At 40.0% G+C, this 23,803-nt stretch overlaps 1 protein-coding gene across 4 annotated transcripts in view; it reads right to left on the bottom strand.

The window, feature by feature from the left end:
* LOC148863334 (RNA helicase family protein) overlaps nucleotides 1–18,796 on the bottom strand; it is a 45,058-nt gene extending 26,262 nt beyond the window's left edge. For 2 of the 4 annotated variants that reach the window (XM_088980536.1, XM_088980537.1), the window contains exons 1-5: nucleotides 18,474–18,796; nucleotides 17,478–17,584; nucleotides 17,323–17,369; nucleotides 14,683–14,763; nucleotides 3,442–3,658 (exon numbers count right to left, since the gene is read on the bottom strand). In XM_088980536.1, coding sequence (XP_088836662.1) covers nucleotides 3,442–3,658; nucleotides 14,683–14,763; nucleotides 17,323–17,369; nucleotides 17,478–17,572 — 440 coding nt within the window. In that variant the 5' untranslated portion in view covers nucleotides 17,573–17,584; nucleotides 18,474–18,796. The remainder of the gene's footprint in view (nucleotides 1–3,441; nucleotides 3,659–14,682; nucleotides 14,764–17,322; nucleotides 17,370–17,477; nucleotides 17,585–18,473) is intronic. The other 2 variants (XM_088980538.1, XM_088980539.1) reach the window with 2 other exon arrangements.
* Nucleotides 18,797–23,803: the final 5,007 nt, after the last annotated feature.

The following is a 23,803-nucleotide window of genomic DNA, read 5'->3' as shown; positions in this document are numbered from 1 at the left end:
ATAAGGACCAAATTCCTTTCTCTAATGTTCCCAAGCCCTAAACCACCACTATTTTTACTCCTGGTCACCACCTTCCAACTTACCCTATGGTCCCTTTTCTCCTCTTCCGGTTCCCAAAGGAAATCTCTCATCATCTTTTCCAATTTGTTAGCTACCTTTACTGGGATTTTGAACACTGAAAGGAAATAAATGGGTAAATTTGCTAGAGTAGCCCTAATCAGTGTCATCCTACCTCCAAGAGAAAGGTAATTCTTTTTCCAAGAGACAAGTCTCTTCTCAAATCTTTCCACCACTGGATTCCAAAAACTCTCTCTCTTTGGATTGTCACCCAATGGCAATCCCAAGTAGTTCAATGGCCATCCTGAGACCTCACACCCTAGCACTTCTGCACTCTCCCTAATTTCTCCCACCTCCAAATTCACACCCACTACACAACTTTTTTCAAAGTTCACCTTCAAACTTGACATTTGTACCGTTTCTAAATCAAGTTTGACAAGTACACCCAACTTACCCCTTTTGTCTTCTTTCTTCCAACATTCATTTGCCACTAATATCCAATCAACTATTTGTCTCCCCTTAACAAAAGCAAATTGGTTGAGAGAAGTTACGCTTCCCAACACTTCCTTCAACCTCCTTTTTTATCAATAACACATTCCATTAATCAATCAAAAATAATAATTACAAAGAAGGAGATAAACTTTCTTATCTCCCCCAATTGAGACTTGAGCCCCCATGAATAGGAATCAGAGATACAACTGAGCCCAGAACATAGATTCCCTCGCCACCCCTTGCTTAGCTAAACCATCAGCAAACGAGTTAGCAGATCTCTTCTCCCAACTGATCTCGACATCCATGTCTTTAACCAGCCACCTAAACTTTCTCCTTTCATTGTTGTAATTCCATAACCCAGTATTGTCTTTATTCAGCCACCCCAGAACCACCTCTGAATCACCTTCAATTACAAGTCTTCTTATGTTCATTTCCTTTGCTCTTTGGACACCTTCCACAACTGCATAGGTTTCGCTTTGAGAGAACGACTCACCCCAATTGGACCTGAGAACAGGGCTTAAACATTCCCATTCTCATCCCTAAACACACCCCCAACCCCTGAATGCAAGGGTTCCCACTACTACTACCATCAAAGTTCAGTTTCATAAAGCCTGAGGGGGGAGGGGTCCAAGACAAACTCAGTCCTGTTTTGACCTAGGTGCATCTAGCAATCTCTCCCCATTTCCTTCACAGATCGTCCACTGTATAATTTGTGAACAGCTCTTATGATTTCAGCCACAATGCCACCCTTATATGAATCATATCTCTCAGGTTTTCAGCACTTCTCTCTATTTTGGAGAAGATTCTAGAGTTTCTTTCTTCCCATAGAGACCAGCATACTACAACCCTTAGGCATCTCCACATAGTCCTACCCCTTTTCAGATGCCACCTGGAAAAAAAGAAGAAGAAGAAGAAGAAGGCTCTACAAGTTCAATGGAGGGGTCCAACTACACCCAAAGAGGGAAGAAGCCCATTCCCAAATAGTCTTTGCAAACTGGCATGACACCAATAGGTGAAAACCAATCTCCCCATCAGCTTTACAAAGAATACACCTATGAAGGGGATAAGCATGTCTTGGGTCTCTTCTTTTGAATCAGATCACTAGTGTCGATTCTTTCCAGAAACGCTTCCCAACAAAAACTACCAACCCTAGGAGGAATTGGTCTGCACCAAATCTCTTTGATAGGGAAAGGAAGGCCTAGGGGGCTGGTAGGCTGAGTTAGGACTTTGAAGAAAGAGGCGCAAGAGAAAGAGCTTGTGGGGGTGGGGGTCCAAATTCTAGTGTCTTCCTTTATGGGGTCCAAGAAGATATTTTCAAGAAGACCTAGGAGACTCAAGATGTTGTTTAGGTTTGTATCTCTAACATCCCTCCTCAAGCCCAAGTTCCACCCAAACCCGGAGTTTGAAGATGATGGGATAATGAAGGAAGAAATTGGCTCATTTTTCAAGTCGGAGAGGGCATATAAGGATGGAAACTAAACCTTCAGAGGGGCATTCCCCACCCAAGTTTGTTCCCAAAATTTGATAAGGTTGCCTGAGTTTAAGTCATACCTGATAAGAGGGGAGAAAATTGGTAACAAGTCATGGATGGCTTTCCAAGGTGATGCACTTGTCCTTGCCCGAATTCTAGGATCCTATCCGTTGTCCTCCAGCCCATGAATGCTAGCCACTATTTTAGCCCACAATTTCTCCTTCTCTAAAGAGAACCTCCAATAACCATTTCCCCAGAAGAGCCACATTCCTACTTCCTTCAAACTCCTTATCAACACTTATGCCAAAATCTTGAAGTGTCCCCAACCAAGTTGATTGATCTTAAGTCATTAACCTCCAGCATTCCCTCTTTCTTTAGGATTAGACTTATAAGTCAAATTAACACCTTTATTCACCATAACTGAATGATGAAAATCCCCTACTTTTATCATACCCTAGCACATCAGATAGAAGAACATAGGGAAACTATAAGGCCTTAGAGCTCTATCTCCATCCATACTAAAGATAGACCCTTTTTACTTCTTGCTCCTCAAAATCTCTCTCTAGCCACTCTCTTGTCTTCCTGCAATGCCGATCCATTCCAACTATTTAATTCAAAACTCATTTTGCCTTCCTTGGTATGCAGGTTCTTGAACAAGTTTAAAGTAGTTTCCCCAATCTCTTCTTGGCTTTCCACTTCTCTTTGCCCCACCTTAATTTTAGAAATGCACTTTCTCCTATGCCTCCTGTTGCATAACTATAAAAAAATGGAGTTGTTATCCCCTTCTTTTAACCATCTCAATCTAGACCTTTGCCTCCAAAAAATCTCTTCCCTCCTAACAATCTTCTCCCAATCTTTTCTAAAAAATGTCCTTCCACTTCTACCACTTCCATCCAAAATCCCATTCTGCTCCATAATGTCAAGATCCTCCAGCTTCAAGAAGACTTTGTTTTTTTCCTCTTTTGCTGCTTTAAATTCCTCCCTGCCCCAAGCTTAAAGATTTCTTTTTAAGAACTTCAGTTTTTACAAGAATCGAAATCCTGCCCACCCCTCTACTTTACACTCTTCCCACCAAGTAGAGCCACCTTTTGTTGAATTCCTTAATTATAACAAAAAGGATATTATTAGACAATGAGGAAAAAAGGAGAACAAAAGCAAGAGAAAGAAAGCAGTGCATAAGCATTATCAATCCCAAATATAGGGCAACAAGAAATATATCGCATAAGAGAATACAAGACAACACCGCACTAGGAGAGCTAACCACCACTGATACAATCCCAATCCCAACCCTTGGCAAGACTATTAGCAATAGCATATAGAAAATAATATTTACCTAGAAGGTGAAGAATAAATAATATTTACCTTACAAGGTGAAGAATATAAAAACAGATATAAAATAAACCAGTTCAAATAATATTTACCTCAAAAGCAACCCATCGGTCATGTATTTGATCCTTGTTGAGCTGGAAGTTGCATCCTCAAATCTAATGGAATACCCAACCTTCTGACCTAACTCGACACCACATTCCTCTGCTACACGTTTAGCAACAGTGACTGCTGCAACACGGCGAGGTTGAGTGATCCCAATAACTTTCCCATCACGGCAAAACCCCGCATTAAATAAAAATTGTGGTAATTCTGCCAGAAAATATTACCCAAGACTCTAAGTGAGAAGAAACAAAAGTCGGAAATAAAAAGTGATTAAAAGATTCAAAACAACCACCCCCTAGAGGAGGATTTCTTGGCACAAGTAAAGAAAACATTTGCCATAATTGAAGACCAAAAAAAGAGCACGAAGATTTTGCTTTGACAAGTTGACAACTATTACCATTGCTGGTCTCATTTATCCATATCCAGGTCATGGGAGGAGAGGACTGTGCACAAACCTAATCACCAAGTGGCTGCTCATAGGCTTGAAATTGTGCTTTCATGTTGTTGGTATTAGATTTTACTATTTTGCACCAAGCAGTAGATCAAATGACATATAAACTGCTGCTGATCAAGGAAAAAATGGCATATAAACTGCCTCTAACATAACTAGAGATTTAAAAAATGATTATTGTTATCTGAATAATGAATCAAACATTAACCATTTTTAGGTTGGATATAGTTTCTTTTACATTAATCTTTTGGAGAATGTGGTTGGTCTGGACCTAAAGGACACAAAGTTCTGTACCGAGGCCCCACAATTTTCCATGGCCCATGTGTTGCTTATTCAGATGATCAGGTCTTACCGATATGAAATTTGAGACCCACTAAGAAAGGACCTATGTCAAAAACTGGCATGACAAGGTTACTTTAATTGTAGAACTCTTAAAATAGCCATACTACTATTTATGAACCATCCAAACATATATAGTAACTAACACAATGTTTAATGCAAAGAATTTTATTAAAGCTTAAAAGGGAAAATAATACAACAAGAAGTTGTTAGACAAAACCCTTTACAACAAAGAATCCCACCACCCCTTTAACATTGAGCCCAAAACAAATTATGTCTGTTTACTCCTTGCTTGGCTAGTCCATCCACCAACCCATTCGCGGACCTCCTAACCCATCTTACTTGAATTTGCATTTGTATTGACAGCATCTTGAATCCCTTGAAATCATTTCTGAAATGCCATAAAACCCCTTCAACCAGCCAGTGACAATTTTTGAATCCCCTTCTACAATCAGCCTTGTAATTCCCATTTCCTTAGCTTTTAGAATTACACCCTTCAATGGCAGCCAAAAAGTCAGCTCTCACTGAATTACCCTGATCAATAGGCCCCGAAAGCATGCCACAAATATTCCCACCCCCATCTGATGTAGGACCAGCTCAGTTCTAGTCCTTAGAGAATGTATGGTCTTCTTTGATCAGAATTTTATGGTTGTTGATGGCTGTAATGGCTTCTTGAAGGAATAAGAGAGAAAATAGGGAGAGAAAGAAGAGGAAAAATACCTGAGATCACTCACAGGGTGCCTAGAATCACTCTAGGGCATGGGAATCACTCACCATAGTTAGAATAATCTGAAGAAAACTCAATAAACTCCATTGCCTTTGTGTAAAACGTCCATACATATTTATACTCTAAACTCATAATAACCCCACTACCTTAGGAGTCAAACTGTTAGACTCATAATAGTCCTAGGGGTCAAACTGTTAGACTCAATAATCCTAGTAGGACTCAAACTAAGCTGTCATATCCCATTTTCAATTCAAAAAAGACTTAATAACCCTAATCCTACTTACGCAATGACTCTGAAATTTTAAACATAAACAAAATATAGATAGGCAACCAAACCCTCTTATTGGAACCTACAGAAATTTGTAATATGACAAAAATACCCCTACTGTCCAAAAATACAGAAATACATAAAATTTCATAAATTTCCAATTTTGACTCTTCAGCTCCTGCATCACCATCTCTAATCAGTTCCCCGATTCCAGAAGGTCCCAGATTGCCAAAACCACTTCCATCAAAGTTGAGCTTCATCCACCCATCACTTGGAGGAGACCAAACCTCCAGTTTTTTTTTTGTTTTTTTTTTTTTTTTGAAACGGTAAGGTAATTTTATTGAAGATGATAGAAGTTACAACAGAAACCTGTCCAGAAAGGGACAGAACAGATATCAGCACCAATTACAGACACCAAATAGACTGAGTCCTAAGTAACTGCAGAACATTCGGGTGCTTGAATTCTGGATTGAGATACCCAGAAGAACAGTTTACTGACTGCACACTGCACTATCTCCTCTGGACTTTTCAGTTTATTACAGAAGATTATGTTGTTTCTTTCAGTCCAAATGGACCATAGGACAACAGCCGGGACAGTTCTCCACACCAACTTTCGTTTTTTCTTCAAGCTCCTAATCTTCCAGCAACATAACAAGTCTTTAACAGATTTCAGCATGGCCCAACAAATCCCCACAGCACTTAAGAAGTGATCCCACCCCTGGGCAGCAACTAGGCAGTGGAGGCATAGGTGATCTGTAGACTCTGGCTGCAATCCACAAAGGCCACAAGAAACATCTGACAGTTGCATTCCTCTTCTTTCTAAGTTGGTTCTAGATAGGCACTTATTTAGGGCCATTGTCCAGGCTAGGAAATTGACTTTGGAGGGGCTGATTGGGTTCCATGTCTGTTTACTTGGAAAATTCACTGCACCTGAACTGTTAAGTTTGATGGCCATTGATTTGTCTGAGAAGAAGCCATCACCACTCCACTTCCATGTCCACTCGTCTTCAAGATTGAAGTCAATGTTCTGAGCTTGGAGTGTTTCCAGCAGTCCCAAGACCTCGTCTAATTCCCAATCAAACAGACTTCTTCTGAACTGGGGGACCCAGGTCACAACATTACCCAAGATGTTATAGGACTCAGCAACCAAGGCAATTTGGTTAGCAGCACACTGAAACTGAAGAGGGAAATTCTCAGACAAAGGATTCTCCAAACACCAAGGGTCCTTCCAGAACCTGATTCTGTCACCTCTGCCTACTTTGAAACTTAAACCTTCCCCAAAAATGGGAAAATTGGAGAGGGTACTTTTTAAAAGTATTACTCTTCCCCCAAATGAAAGATATTTAGCCTTCCAAGAAGAGAGCTTTTTCTCCAATCTTTCAATTACTGGATCCCAAATAGCTGAAGAAGAGCATTTTGCACCAAGGGGTAGACCCAAATATTTTACAGGGAGAAAATCCACCCAACAAGCCATTAATCTGGCACACTCCTCCAAATTAGGCACTTGGCTGACTGGAATGATTTGACTTTTACTTAGGTACTTTCAGCCCAGTAACAACTTCAAACCAACTGAGAATCCCAAGTAGAGTCTCCAACTGCTCAGGGGATGCATCTATAAAGCAGAAAGTATCATCACCAAATTGGAGGATGTTGACCTTCTCCTCCCCTAGAGAGATTGCAAAACCTTCCCACAACCCAGAAACAGCAGCCCTCAAGTTAAAAAGAGAGGATTTCTGTGATACATGTAAAAAGCAAGGGACAGAGAGGGCCACCTTGTCTCAGCTCTCTAAAACTCTCAAAGAAACCTGCAGATTGTCCATTTATCAGAATGGAAACCTTGGGGGAAGAGATGCAGACTTTCATCCAGTTCCTCCAATTTTGTCCAAAGTTCATTCTTTCCAACACAAGATCCGGGCATCTCCAATTTACATGGTCATAACCTTTTTCTATATCCAGTTTACACACCAGACCTGGGATCCCCTCTCTCCTTCTAGAGTCAATCAACTCATTAAAGATGAGAACAGAATAAAGCATTTGCCTTCCTGGGACAAAAGCACATTGATTACTGGAAATCGCACCAACACCCCCTTCATCCTTTCAGCCAAAATTTTGTAAAAACCGTTAAAGAGACTTATTGGCCTAAAAGCTTTTAGATTCATAGCTCCTTCAAGGATGAAGGGAGTGTTAAACAGTGTGATTTCTAGTATAAGAGAGATAAAAGTAGCATTCAAGCTTCTTTGCAAGGATGCATTTGAATGGAAGGCCTGAAAAGCATTGAGTAGATCTTGCTTCACAAACTCCCAGCACTTGACATAAAAAAGGTTTGAAAAGCCATCCGGCCCAGGGGATTTTTCATTCTCCTGAATTATATAGTAACCCACATAATTGCAATCATGTTTTAAGTTTATTTTTCACCCAGCTGACCTCCAGAGAAGTACAGTCTTGAGCCCTAACCATCTCAACATGCAGAAAGTTATGGAGTCCCAGCTAGCTTTACTGGTCTAGTCTCATGCCTAACATGCAAGATGTTGCAGTTTTATCTAATCTATCTTACCACATCTATCTTTTGATCTTTCGCTTGCCTCTTCTTCATGTATTCACATGCTAAACTCTCTACGGGAAATTAAGGGAAAAAAAGGTTTAGAATCTTTTGAACTTCCTTCAAGGGCACAAATCTAAGGGAAAAAACAGTTTTTTTTATCATTAAGGGAAAAGGCAGTTTACATTGCTACTGGGATTTTCGCTTGCCTCTTCTTCATGTATTCACATGCTAAACTCTCTACTGGGATTTTCTTTTGGAGGTTTTAGAGGAAATAGGGTTTGGAGAAAGATGGTGATATGGATTAGAGGCTACATAAGTTCTTGCTATTAATCCATTTTTATCAATGGAGCTTCAAGGGATTTTTTTCCAGCCAAGAGGGGCTTGAGGCAAGGGGGTCCTCTCTCCCCTATGTTATTCACTTTAGTGGCAGATGTGCTAAACAGGTTGATCTTAAAAGCAGAGGAAAACAATCTCTTGAAGGGATGGAGAGTGGGTAGACAAGAAGTGATTATTTCTCGTTTACTCTTCACAAATGATATCATCTTTTGTGAGGAACGAAGTGAGGTTTCGTGGAGGAACCTAAAGGAGTTGATCCTGAAAAAAGGGCTATTACTGAGCCTGCCTCTGTTCTAAAAACACCACCAACCCCTGATGGCCCTAGATTTCCTTCACTGCTCCCATCAAAGTTGAGTTTGACAAAACCTTCCATCGGGGAGAGCCACAAAGGATGGACATTGATTCTGCTTGGAGTCGACACTGCTATTTCCTGCCAGTTGTTCGCAATGGTCTCTATTGGAGCATCATCAAATATGTTCATTGTTTTTACCCATTGTGCTACCCTCAAAGAAATCACTTCTATAATTGTGTCCCTGCTTCTTTCATTTTCAACAAATATCTTTGGTTCCTTTCCTCCCAAATTGTCCAACAAATTGTTGCCCTGGTGCACCTCCACAAGATTTTTCCCCTCTTTTTGATCCGGCTACCAACTAAATAGATGAAGAGGCTTCGAATGCTTGACGAGGGAGTCCACCTGCAACCAAATAAAGAGAGAAACCACTCCCAAATAGATGAAGTAAAAAAGGCAGGATATAAGTAAATGAGAGCAAGACTCACCATTGGCTTTATAAAGGGCACACCAGTGCGGGGACAAGCACCAAAAAGGCTTATTTTTTTGAAGATGATCACAACTATTTATTCTTTCCAAAGCTATTTCCCAACAAAGTGCTCCAACCCTATGTGGGACCGGTCTTCCCTAGACTTCTTCAGAAAGGAATGGAATGGCAAGAGAAAGAGAGGGTTGAGCTAGGGCATTGAAAAAGGAGGCACAACTGAAAGAGCCAGAAGAGGAAAGGGTCAAAATCCGAGAATCTCCCTTTGACAATTCTAAGAAGACCAACTCCATCTCAAAATCTCTAACACCTTGTCTGAGACCCAAATCCCAATTAAGTTGAGCTCCTAAACTAATAGATGAAACTAAAGATGAGGCAGTTAAGTTTTTGTACCTAGAAAGGGAGAACAGGGAAGGGAATTGGTCTTTAAGTGGTGTCTCCCCCACCCACACATGTTCCCAAAACCTTCCAGAACACAAGTTATACCTGACAAAGGGTAGAAAACAAGGAAGAATGGCATGGATGGCTTTCCAAGGTGTTGTTGCCGTTGCTCTGGCCGAAATTCCTACGTCCCAGCCATCTGTCGTCAACCCATGTATGCTCTTAATCACTTTCGTCAACAATTTGTCTTGATCCACCAAAAATCTCCATAACCACTTTCCTAACAAGGCTGAATTCCTCTTCTGAATACTCCCAATTCCTAGACCCCCTAGCTCCTTACTTCTACTCACCATTTCCCATCTCACCCTATGATCCCTCTTTTCCTCTCCCGGTTTCCATAAAAAACCCCCCATTAGCTTCTCCAACCTTCTACAGATCCCCGCAGGCATCTAAAGACCGAAATAAAGTAAACTAGCAAATTGGCCAAAGTTGATTTGATCAAGGTAATTCTTCCACTCATCGAGAGCTAATTCCTTTTCCAAGAGGCAAGCCTTTTTGAGATTCTATCCACCATCGGGTTCCAAAAATTCACGCTTCTAGGGTTGCCCCCAGAGGTAAACCCAAATAATTCATAGGCCACAGGCATACCTCACAACCAAATATTGTTGCACATTCAAATACCTCTTCATCTTCCATGTTGATGCCTGCTACACAAGTCTTATTGAAGTTAACTTTCAGATTTGTCATTTTCTCAAAGACTTGTATAACCTCCTTCATATTCCTCACCCAATTTAGATCACCTCCCTCATAGAATAGGACAGTATCATCGGTAGACTACAGGTGAGTAATAGGCACTCTTTCTCTTCCCACTCTCCAACCTCTCACCAAACCCCTCAAATCTGCTCTCTGGAAAAGAATGCCTAGCACTTTTGCTACTAATGTGAATAAGAATGGAGAGAGTGGGTCCCCCTGTCTAATACCTTCGATGGCTGGAAAGTGGTCAACTACTGTGCCATTAACCAAAAGTGAGTAATGACATGTACTGATGCATCCCTTAATCCACTTACACCACCTATCTCCAAAGCCAAAATTCCTCATCACTTCCACTAAGAAATCCTAGTCCACCAGATCATAAGCTCTCTCAACCGAGCTTGCAAATCAAACCTTTCTTTCTAGATCTCTTTAGCTCCTCCACACTCTCATTGGCAATAAAGATTTGGTCAATGATCTTCCTATCCTTAACAAATGCTTTCTTTGGAATCAAGGCAATGAAGGTAGAATTTAATCTTGGGTTAATTACCCCTCTGTTAAAAAATTCATCAAACACGTTTTGGATATCCTCCTTCGAAATGTCCCAACAGTCTTAGTAGAAAGCCATAGTAAAGCCATATGGACCTAGTGCTTTAGCTCTATCCATCGAAAAAAACTACTTCATTTATTTCCTCTAAGTCAAACCTTCTTTCTAACCACCTTTTCCTCGTTCTGTCATTGGCTAAGGCATGGAAGAATTTTGTGTTTCTATCCACTTCCTTTAACCATGTTTGCCTAGATTTCTGCCTCCGGGTGATCGCTTCTTTGAAAATAATATCCTCCAATTCCTTTCTCAGCCTCCCACTCTCTTGTTTTTCTCTTTCTCCAAAGAGTTCATCATTTTCTTTTTTATCCAGCATCTCAATATTGTCAATTACCTCTTGTTTTTTCTCTTCTAGTCTCCCAAATTGTTGTGCATTCCATATCGTGATGCTTGCTTTCAACTCTTTAAGCTTATGCTGAAATTTCATACCCTCCCACTGATCGCTAGTATTAACCTCTGTCCACCAATCCTTTACCTTCTTTCTAAACCCTTGATGACTAAGCCACATGTTCCCAAACCAAAATGGGGCTGGACTACTTCCTCTTAACTCAACCTTGGATAAGGAGATAGGCCAATGATCAGAGGTTAACCTAGGTAAAGCCATTGAGACCAACCCTTCCCAATGGGCTTCCCAATCCACTGTAAATAAAAATCTATCAAGCTTAGAACAAATTGGGTTTGATTGCAGATTAGACCAAGTGAAGTTACTATTCACGAGGGGCAACTCCTTCAATTCGCAATTGTTTATGAATTCATTAAACTTCCTCATACTTGTGGTTACCCTTTGTCTCATCTTATTAGACTCCTCAACAAATCTTATCACATTGAAGTCCCCTCCAATACACCATAGTCCATCCCACAATCCCCATATATCTTCAAGCTCTTCCCACATCTCATTCCTCTCCCTATACCCATTAGGTCCGTAAATGCATGTTAACACCCATTCAAAACCATCATCCTCTTGTTGAAATTTAAGAGACATTGTAAAACTTCCCCATCAGTTCCTCCATTCCTTGCAACACATTCTTCTTCCATAGTACCACCATACCACCAGAGGAACCCCATGACAGTGACATTGCCCAACCTATGCCCCTAGACCTCCAGATACCTCTGGCCCAACTGTCATCAAAGGTCGAGAGCTTAGTCTCTTGCAACAGAACAACATCCAGTTTCTCCTTCTTCAGCATTTCCTTTATTATGGCTCTCTTCCTCGCGCTCCATAATCCTCAAAAATTCCAACTGATCATTTTCATCAATTCACTCTGATTTTGTAGCCCCTACCTCAACCCCCAGATTTACTTGCCCCCTCTTCTTCTACCCCTCCTCTCAGTAAACTCCCTATCTCCCTCCACATCAAGCTTTAGCCTCTCTACCTCACTCATCTTCCTTTTCTCACCTTCTCCTCAGCTTTCTTAATCCTTTAAAGTCGTTAGAATCCTTCACCTTACACCCCAATTTCTCCACAAACTTTTCTGCCCTGCCTTCTTCCTTTTTTCAGCCACCAAATCTTCCCCCTTGTTCATATCTCCATCTACTGTGGTAGCATTTACCTCCTCAATTTTTCCACATTCTGTGTTTTTATTTTCCTCTTCATTTCTTCCAAAGATTGTTCAATTAAATCCCAAATTCTTTCTCCCACCACTTCTTCAACTACAGCCTCATCCCCATTCCCAGTGTCAATCTCTTCTGCATCCACGGTTGGCAGCAAATATTGAGGCTGAGAACCTGGAGAACAGGCTAGAGACAGAGGACCCACATTAGTACCCAAAAACAAATTTACTGCCATACCTTGGGAGGGAGAGGACGGAGACTCTATTTCCTTTCCTTTCACAAGAAGAGGAGGATCACAGTCTTTTATAGGATGGACCTGATGGGAGCCAAATTCTGGGCAAGAATTCTCCTGCGAAAAACTACTTGAGCTCTGTGTCTTATCCCTTCCTGGCGATCCTTTTTTTTTTATCAGCATCAACATCAAATTTTATTACTTAGATAAAGAGAAATGTACAAATCAAAGGCAGCCTCGGTTACCACCAAGAAAATACAAAAACAATTTAATATTCAGTCTTACAACTGAGCCCATAAACACACTGCCCTGTTTACCCCTTTCTTTGCTAGTTGGTCAGCTAGACCATTTGCCAACCTAGGAGTCCATTGAATTATCAGCTGCATATCCCTTGAGAACCTCTTGAATTGTTTGATTTTGTTTCTAAAAAACCACGGAGCCTTCTCATTCTGTTTTCGCCAACTTATTACCATTTTGGAGTCACCTTCAACTACTAGCTTTCTTACCCCCATCTCCATAGTTTTCTGCATCCCGTAAATCACTGCATTCAGTTCTGCTGTTACAGAATCACACAATCCAATGGGGCCTGAGTACATGCCCATGATCACTCCACTTTCATTTCTTAAAACCCCTCCAATTTCAAATGACCCGGATTCCCAAAACTACTTCCGTCAAAGTTTAATTTCAGGAATCCTAACTCTGGGGGATCCCAACCCTTTAGTGCCTTCCACTTGGCTGAAGTTGAGGCTGCAATTGTTCTCCAGTTCCTTGTTATGTCATCAATAGAGAAAGCTGAAAACAACTCCAGTGTCTTTGTCTAGAAAGCCACTTTTGCCATAATCCCTTCAATTAATGCTTCTTTGCTCCTTTTCTTTTCCTCGAATATACATTTATTTCTCTCCTCCCATAAGGTCCAGATTACTGCTGCCCTTGTACACCTCCACATTAGTCTTCCCTTCCTTTTTGGCCAGCTGAAAGTAGAACCATCAAACAACCTGTCCAATCTGTCTGGATTGGACAGCAGAACTGAATGCAGTGATTTACAGGATGCAGAAAACTATGGAGATTCTGGTGATCATTGACAATTCCATTACCGCTACCCTGCTTTGAATTTCTAATTGGATGTAGACCTTCTAAATTCGTAGCAGAGTTTTCTAAGCGCCCATTCAGACAAACTTGGACCTCAATTGAACTATTACTGGTCGACGCCAAACCATGGGAAGTGAAAAAATCCTGCTCCTTTGCCTCGCCACCAAACAGATTAAAGATGTTGAAATCTTTAATCCGTTGGGTGATATCCCTTTTTTTGGGAAGATGTCTAGTTGGGTGACACCCCCTTTTTTATCAATTGGGGTGATACCCCTTTAGAAAGAGTAATTATGGACTGGAAGCCCCTTCCCCCACTCTAATAGATTAAAACTGAACTTTGATGGAAGCTCAATAGGAAATCTAGGGTTGTCAGGAATTGGAGGGATATTAATAGATGCTACAGGGAAAGTGGTGACTGTATTTGGGGCTGATTGGAATAGGGGGCTCTGCAAGAGCTAGCAAAACAATGTGAATTTAAGAATCAGGAGATTGAGGATAACTCAAAACTGGTAATATCTTCGTTGAATGACAACAACCCAGGTGTTTGGATTTTCAGATACCTAATAAGAGAAATCAAGTGCATGGAGAAGGATTTAGATGCAAGCTTCAAATGGGTAAAGAGAACAGCAAATGGAATGGCAGACAGCTTGGCAAAACAAGGGGTATATAGGGATGTGTTGTTCTGGGCAGATTTGTAATAGGGGCTGTTAAACTTGACTTTAACTTTCTCTTCTACTTGAACTTAACTTGTAATGCTCTTTCAATAATTAATGAATTGATTACAGTTTACTGACAAAAAAATCTCTAATACTGTATATATAACAGATGGTGAAAACAAGCTCTCTCTGTGAAATACTTGCAATGGCTCCTTAATATTTTTCACATACATGTGGCAATTGAACTTTGCAGGATAACAAATGGAAGTATTTAACTTCTCCCCAAAAAAAGATTTGAAGGTGAATATAGAAATGAATACAAAATAAAGTGGTAGAGAAAGGTATAGATATTTGCTAATCAGAAGAAAACCAATTACAAAACAATTATACTAGTCATTACTGATAAAAAAATACCAATTATACTAGTCATTAAACCCATCAATCTCCAGTAGTGCATGTAGCAACACTAAAAAAATGTTTGGAATAAGAAAGAAAATGTCACATATTATATTTGAGGGAATACAAAACTTACGTGTTGTTTTCCCACTTCCAGTTTCACCAACTATGATCAATGTATCATTCTTTCTCACTTCCTCCACAAGTTGTCTCTCAACTAAGAAAACAGTTAAACAAATACAACTAAGAAAATAATTAAGTTGTATACATTGTAGATGTGGCATGGTATATCAGCCATGTTAATTTTTCTATACGGGGTTTCTTGTCCTCCTTTTTTTATATTAATATATTTATACTTTAACTATCAAATAGGACTAAAAGAAGAAACTCAAAAATAAAATATTTCATTGATAAACATAACATGCCTAAAATATAGAAATGCTTCAACAGTAATTAAATAGACTCAAAGCACCAGGTAACAAAGAGTATTGTTCTAGCGGCTAGAATATACCTCAAAGCCATCAGAGTAATAGAACAGTACATACCTTAATGAACAAATTAGTAAATCACATGGTAAGATTTGTGTTTTTCCCTTATTTCCCCTACCCCCCCCCCCTTCTTGGAAGCTTATAAACAACTCTACAATCAAAATTATGAATAGTCACGGTACCTATTTATCATGGCAATACCTTGGTTGGAGGTTCTAAAAGCAACTCTGATTTGGCTTGAGACTGTCACAGGGCTATGAATTAATTTGCAAAAATCAGAGCTAATAGCTGTGGGGACGTTCCACCTCTAAATTCTTGGGCTGAAGAATCAGGATGTAAGATAGGGAAGCTTCCAACAAAATACTTAGGATTGCCTCTTGGAGCTAGGTGCATTTCCAAATCTATTTGGAAACTGATTCGTCAAAGAATGGAGAGAAAGCTAGCTGTTTGGAAGCCCAGACACTTGTCTAAGGGAGGGAAACTAGTACTTATCAAAAGTGTCTTCTCCAGCCTTCCAACCTACATGATGATTCTCTTCCCCATTCCAAGTGGCATGGCAAACAGAAATGAGAAGAAGATGAGGAAGTTTTTGTGGAGAGGATGGAAAGAATAGTTCAAGTTTCACGTAGTTAACTGGAAGAATGTTTGTTCTGATGCACTCCTAGAAGCTTGGGGTTTGGGAGGTGAAAAGGGTGAAGGAGATAAATTTGGCTCTCATGGGGAAATGGTTCTCGAGAACAAACAAGGTTCCCTCCCTGTGGAGAAGGGTAATGTCAGTCAAATATAGCTTCTCCGGAACAGAGAGTGGGATCCAAGGCAAGTTTCTACTTCCTATAGTTGTGCTTTATGGAAGGGCATAGAGAAATCAATTGACCAATTCAATAAAGGTGTGAGGTATGAGGTGGGAGATGGAGCGAGGGTGGGTTTTTGGGAAGACATTTGGGCAGCTGAGGGACCTCTGAAAGATATTTGATCTATGATGCTTGATATAGCCACAAACAAGGAGTCGTCTATTAGAGAGAATTACAAGATGTGTAATGATTCAATTGTATGGACCCCCCTTTTCAGAAGAAATCTCAATGATTGGGAAATTGATTCCCTGTCTAAGCTGATGTCAATTCTGTATAGGACAAGTCTTAACAGCAATCAGGTTGATAGAAGATCATGGCAGTGGGACAGGTCCAGGAATTTCACAGTGAAATCTATGTACAACCGTTTACTTCCCCCAGGCAGAAGTAGTTTCCCTAGTTCAAGAGTGTGGTGCAGGGCTGCTCCATCAAAGATTTCTTTCCTCCTTTGGGAGACAGTCATTAACAAGTGCCTAACTGCTAAAAATTTGCAAATGAGAGAAATGTTTGTGGACAACCTCCTGTGTGTCTTCTGCAACAACTGTTTGGAGTCAGTAGGATACTTGTTCTTTCACTGTAATTTACCTACTCCCTCTGGATGCAAGTTCCAGGCATCTTTTGAACTCACATTTGCTGCATGGAAACAGTTATGCAACTTTTAGAGGGCCAGCAGATTTCTGGCCTAAGAAAGCCAGGGAGATTAATTTGGGAAATAATTCCAGCAGCTGTAATTTGGGCTATTTGGGGGAAAAGAAATGACAATATTTCTGAAAATAAAGCCTGTGAGGAAATCAAGGTTTTGGGTAATCAAAGGGATGTTGCTTTTTTTGGCTGGTAACAAGTCCTTTGTTTAAAGGAACGCATTTTAATACTTAAATCAAGAGTCTTTTGTTTCTGTAATTAGTTTTTCTAGATCTTTTGCATATCTCCAATGTACAGTCTTGTGTTACATTGGCATTCTTTTTTGATATAATAGAATTTATACCTTACCTGTTCTCAAAAAGCAGTTGCTGAATTTCATAAATAAATATTGGTGAACAGAAAGTTTATATTTTTCTATAATATTAACCATTTTGGTTAGAGGAAAATTAAACAATAACTAAAAAAAAATATGTAAAAGCTACCACAAGAAAATTGGTTTAGTTTTAATAGCATCTTAGTGTGAAAGTTAAGCTGGACCTGGACTAGATTCTTAATGTTGCCATGGAACAAGACAAATAAAATGCTGTCCTTCAAAAAGCCATGTCTTTTCACCCTCCAAATCATTATTGTTATCATTATTATTTTGAAATTGTCACATGCAACACATTAGATTCGAATCGAACCCCTTGGTATTCATGATTCGAATATTCGAATTGTGAATGTATTGTAAAACATAATATTTTGACAACATTGGTTAAAAACAAAATTATTAAGAGTAACATGAATCTAAGTAATCACCTGATGTGATAGGTAGGCTTTTTCTCTGTTGTGCAATCTTTTGCCTCCTAACAGCAGAAAGAGGAAGAATTAAAACCAAAATAAATAGAGGGAAAAATAAAAAATAAAAAACTGTAAGCATTAGGGGGAAACAACAAAAAAAGGGAAGGGGGAACCTGGATTCATCTTTTGGGCCATTCTTAACAATTTTCCCATTAGGTTGTTTGGTTTTGGTGAAATCTCTGGCTTCTGAATGGGCCATTGAAGGCATTTTCTGGCTATCCTGTTAGAGAGAAACAGAGCATGAAAGGCAAATACTTTTTGATTTACTCCAATTTCTTAAATCACTAAACTGCCTTAAGAAGAAATATATATAATTCCACATTATCGTAATAGAAAGATACATTGCCACATGTTGTCATATTATTGAAGATAACATTTTATATCCCTATAAGTTATGAAATACGAGCAGAAAATGCATGAAGATGCATGTTGTGTGAAAGAATGGAAATATAAGAATCACGGGTGAAAATGGTGTAGGATATAGCTTTGGTGACAGAAAATTCTAGCTATTATTTACAAGCCATAAAAACTGAAAGTAGGTAAAACTAAGTAGGATATAGCTTTGGGTCTAGACTGTTCTTGTCTTAATATGCCAAAATGTTACAGAAATTTTGCAGCCCCTGGTTATTTTTTTCCTTCCAAATTTCTACCATAGTCTGTGAAAGTGTGAAGTAAAGTGTGTTTCGTATAGAGTGCGCAGCCCCTGGTTTAATACTGTCACCGAATACTATCATCGACAACAGTGATCAAACAGTTGGAATATTTGGAAACTTGGGATGAACCGAATTGGGTTTGTAGACAAAACAGGAGCCTAGTCATTTTCTGAATTGATGGCCAATTGGCCGTGCATAAGTGGAAAGTACTGTAGCATATCTCTGCAGAGAGAGCCTTTGAGCCAACGCGCATTAAACATTCAAGTCTAAACAAGTGAAAATGGTGTTGAAAAACATTCACAGTATTACGAAAGTGTGATCATAGCGTGCTGATAATATCAAAGAAGATTTCACAGCCATCAAACAGCAAGAGACTAATGTTGTATTGGATGTTTATTCTGGTGACGTATAGATATCAGCAGAAGAAACTTGCGACTTGAGAACCAAAGATTTTACCTATCCCCCGCTCCGATCTACAAACAGCAGCGACTTGGCGACTTGAGAAGTGAGAACTGCGAAACAACGGCAACGAAAAACAATGGCGCGGCGAGAAACAACAGAGTTGAAGATAATATAATGATCGAAGTTTGCTTCAATGGTGAAACAGATAGCAGGGAGAAGAAACTTGCCACAGTGGTCGAAGCCCTAACAGCTTAACAGCTTTTGACCCTTCCCTCGAACAGGTAACTGGCGGAACAGAGAACCGAGAAAATAAACTTCAATTACGGAAATTCTTTCCAAACCCTTATACTATGTTGGGTTTGAAGGAAAATGTAGGGAAAGGAACGAAAAAGTAGGAAACCTTTATAAATCTTGTATTAATTTTCTTGTCTTTTCCTTCCTTTCCCTACCTTTTTTTTTAAACCAAATATAGCCAAAACTTTTGACCCATCTCCGCCCTGGTCGGCCAAGCAGGTTTTTTTACCATTGGTCGTGGTTCAGGGTAGATTTCAGGAAAACTCGAAGTATGGGAATGAGAGATGGGGTGGGGATGGTATTTGTAATTGACCTGTTCATAGGCTAGGCAAGGCTTTGTCTCTTGACTCTTTGTATTAATATAATATATTCAGGCCCAAATCTTGCAAAAAATTGGAAAAGGGTTTTTTATTTAATAAAAAAACTGTTTTATTTGTATTAAAATACCTCAAACCTAAAAAAGAACGAATGATCTCACTATTGCTTGAAAAAATAGAAGGCTAATAAAGAAAACATATATATATAATATAATATATAATATATATATTATATAATACATTATTAAGTCGGCCTTTTGAGAGAAAGCTCGAGCCCGAACCAAAAAAAAAGGTCAAGCCCAAGCCTGAACCTACGGACTTGAAATCCTACCCAAGCCTAAGATTGGGTGTCGAGACAGGCAAGCCCATGAACAGGTCTATTTGCAAATTCACATATGCGCCTTATACAACATGCCCCACTTGCACATTTGAAAGTGCACTGATAACACCTTATGTTCATTAGAGTATGAATAGTTTATTTTGTTATGATGTGTAAAGGATTAATGATTAAATAAGATTGATAGAATGTAGGTAGAAATGGCTGTGGATAACCACTTTTACATTTTTTTATTAATTAATTAAAAATGATGGTAGTGGATTGTGGGTTTTAGTAGCAATTTTTCGGAAAAATGCCACACGTCTAGCATTCCATAAAAAATGAGAAGACCATGTGAATTAATGGTGGGGAACTGTATCCTAGTAGTGAGTTGTGGGCTTTAACAATAATTTCTCCTAAATTGTCATGTATTTATCTATATAGAAAATGAGAATGCCACTTCTCTAAATGGTGGTAGTGGTTTTAATAGCAACTTCTTAGAAAATGCCATGTGTATAAATTTGAAAAAGCCATGTATCTGACTGATGGGATTGAACTCCCACTTTGTAATTTGCTTGCTCTCTAAATAAGGATCTGTTAAATTCCAAAAATCAACCCAGCAGCTTATAGATTTTTATGAGAAAATAGAAATGTTGATTACTTGATTTAGTGAGTAGGAGGAGAAGGCTTCCCCATTGAAGAAGAGTTGTCCGGCGGTGAGTTGGTATTATTTCCTCCTCCATTTCTCTGCCCACTCGAAAATGAGTTAGCAAGAATCACTTATCTACAGCTTCATGGCTCAAGGGACGATGATCTTGGTTGAGTTCACTGGCAGCTTCCCTGTCATCGCGTCCCAGTGCCTTCAGAAGCTCCCCTCTTCCAACAAGTTTACCTACAACTGTGATCACTACACCTTCAATTCCTCGTCGAAGATGGCTACAGTATTCACCACACCTTCAACTCTATCTTTCTCTCTCCACCGATGGCGGTGACTGAATTCGATCTCCACCTCCGACCATCTTTTCTCCTTTCTTTCCAACTCTCTCTCTCTTCCCTTCCTCCTCATCTCCCATGGATTGACTTTCTTTTGTCACTGCCAACACACCCTCGATTCCCGGTTTCATCTATTTGAACAACAATAGTCGCTGAGTTATCGTGACCGCCTCGTACCACTGTTGCAACTATGGTCCTCGTTTTCTCTCACCCCTCTCTTTCTTCTTTTCTTAACTCCTTCCATTTGTAACCTGAAGCTACAGCCTCTTTACTTCTACCAATCCATCCCCTGTTTTCCATCCGTTGACTAGGTTTGAATCTATAGACTCCCTCTTACCTTTTTTTTTTCTCCCATTATTTCTGCATTTCTTTTTCTTTTTCCATCTTCCCTCTATAACATTTTTTTTTCTTTTATTTTATTCTCATACCTCTTCACCATGCTGAACAAAATTCCGAGTACCATCACTGGACATCTGACAATTCAGATTGTCATTCATCTCATTTTTGTTGAAACAAATATTAGTTGTTAGTGAGAAATTCTCATACATGTTCAATTCTCCCTGACTAAAACACATGGCAGCGATTGAATTCGATATGAGAATTCCTCACTAATAGCTAGTCCATCATCATATCCATCACATCTAAAGGTAAAATGTAATTATATACGTTTTTCATTTTGGTCATTGAAAAAATGAAGGTATTTGTTGAATTTTTTAAAAATAGATGGAAGATTTTTGTTAAAGTGAAACTACAGGATTTTATGATTATCAAAATCTTCAGGGGAGGAATTTGTATTTGCCCTACATATTAACAACCCATATGGATCCATGTAGGTTAAAACAAAAGATTTGCAACTATGCAACTATGCAAGTAAGAGTGTTCGAGGTAAGGTGGGGCAAATTTGGGAATCCTTGTTCCTCGTGGAATGGATATGGGGTTGAGATTTCTAGCCCTAGTGGGGTTCGGGATAGGAACGGAGGCAGGGCATTTGAATTTGGAGTTAGGGATGGGGTATGCACAACCCCACCCCACCCCATTGCCATTCCTATTTTTTATCCTTCCCTCAGATATGGCAACTGCTGGAATTAAGAGCATTTGTCTCAAGTCTCAACCCTCCCCTTGCACTCGGAACACCATACCCACGAAACACCACCACCACCTTGTATTGGGAATGTCAGGCCATGAATGAATGAGAGATATTCTCAATGTGCAATTGTAATTACTTGTGGGTATGGATGTGAGAATAACTCGTGTGTAGCATGCCCGTGCCTGTTTTGAATTTGGAGTTAGGGATGGGGTGGGGTTGAGATTTCTAGCCCTAGTGGGGTTCGGGATAGGAACGGAGGCAGGGCATTTGAATTTGGAGTTAGGGATGGGGTATGCACAACCCCACCCCACCCCATTGCCATTCCTATTTTTTATCCTTCCCTCAGATATGGCAACTGCTGGAATTAAGAGCATTTGTCTCAAGTCTCAACCCTCCCCTTGCACTCGGAACACCATACCCACGAAACACCACCACCACCTTGTATTGGGAATGTCAGGCCATGAATGAATGAGAGATATTCTCAATGTGCAATTGTAATTACTTGTGGGTATGGATGTGAGAATAACTCGTGTGTAGCATGCCCGTGCCTGTTTTGTGCAAGTGATTTTTTTTAATCCATTTTCACCCTTTTATAATCTTCTAAGTGGGCAATAATCTCACAGTGGTTCTAGATATTGGTTTCTATTCGCTTTGCTGGTGAGAATAGCTATGGAGCGGAGTTTAACATTAAAGAGAGGATTTTGTCAATGAATCTTCAGAAGTAAATTGCAGGGGTGCTTACTAGTAATGCTAGGCAATGGTAGAAGGCGATGATGGAAGTGGACAAAAAAATGGAGGTGGATAAAAAATGTTCATGTGCAGCAATTGAGGCCTATATGTCACCGGTGAAAATCACATGGGTTGAGAAAGAAAGGTCATAGCTTTTCCAAAAGCCACTGTTATCTTGGCAAAAAAAAGACTCGGATCTACTACCCACCCAGTTATTCCCACATCCCTATCCACGAGACATAATAGCTGTATATTGGGAATATCTCCCTCTTCATTCACAGGGAGATATTTTCAATACAGAGTTTGGTGTTTCATGGGCATAAATAAGGAAATATTTACAAACCTTATATAGATTTTACTTGAAACCAAAGATAGCCTTAATTCAGAGGGTGATATTGGAATATTGTTATAGTCTCCGTTCCTGCGATGATGGCTAAAGAAGAAAAGACGCTGCCTATTTGATCACTCTCAATTCAATCAATTCCTTTTATTCACGTATTACAATGAATCCAATAATGCTTTATACTGCATTTGAATATAAATATTCATCCATCTAAAAGTATATCAATGGAGTTCAACATTCATTGATTTAAAATTGTAAATCATTGTAATTAAAATTACACTCCATCCAAACGCCGAACAAATCTATTATATACCTAAAGCACTGGGTTGGTTTACGGATGTTTTATATGCTCAGAAAATGGAATATTTCGCTTTATGAAATGAAATCTACACGACCCTAAAAGAGAGCGTGCAACGGGATCTCGAGCATGCGACGTTTGAGCGAGAGAGAAGACACCCATTTCTTTGCGTCCCTGAACCTCGCCAGGAAGGACTTCGATAGCTTCAGGTTCGGCGATGCAAGGGCACCCTCCCCACACCTTCAAGTCCGTCCACCCGTGGAGCACCATGTCTCCAATGGCAGCTTGAACTCCATGTCCGTGAACGCCGCGTCCAAGTCTCCGGGTGGGCAATCATTGCCGCCCGGACCACCGGGATTGTAATCCACCTTGTTCTTGAAGAACCTCAGGTGCATGTGGTCGCTGATGGGGGTTACGGCACGGAGACGGTTGCGATCCTGACACAAGGAGAACTCGCTCACTTACCCGGGGACGAAGGATTGGTGGTGCTTCAGCCACTCCCGACGTTTCTCGTCCCAGTTCTTCATGGGTTTGTCGATGGTGTAGCTGAGATACGGGTCGTCGTAGAAGGTGGGAGCAGGAGGTCGTGGCGGTGGGTTAACCCCCAACCCCGAGGCGGCAATTTCAGCGCATTCCTCTGCAGAGAAGGCCTCCGAGACGGCGGTGTTTGGCAGGGTGACCGGAGAAGAAAAAATAGAGGAAGAGTTAGGAGTAGGCTCGACGAGAGACCAGAGAGACCAGACTAGTAGCAAAGCCACCATTGCTCCTCCAACGAAGAGAATGGCGTCCGCGAGGAAAGAGTGGCGTGACGATACAGTCCCTTGTCAGTTACGATTTTACAGCAAAGTACGTCTTCTCAATTAAATTGGCCCACAGGAAAATCGTCAGATTAGAATATTTCGTGCCGGGGAATTCCCTGTTACTAATACAAGATCCATACTATGTAATTTTATTTCTGGAACTAGAGGTTCCAATCCAACGGGTCTGTAATTTTATACATCCAATCA

This window comes from Nelumbo lutea, chromosome 3, assembly GCF_056320005.1.
Source record: "Nelumbo lutea isolate HS-2025 chromosome 3, American lotus-T2T, whole genome shotgun sequence".
Lineage (NCBI taxonomy): Eukaryota > Viridiplantae > Streptophyta > Magnoliopsida > Proteales > Nelumbonaceae > Nelumbo > Nelumbo lutea.
This window is presented reverse-complemented; position numbering and strand designations above follow the sequence as displayed.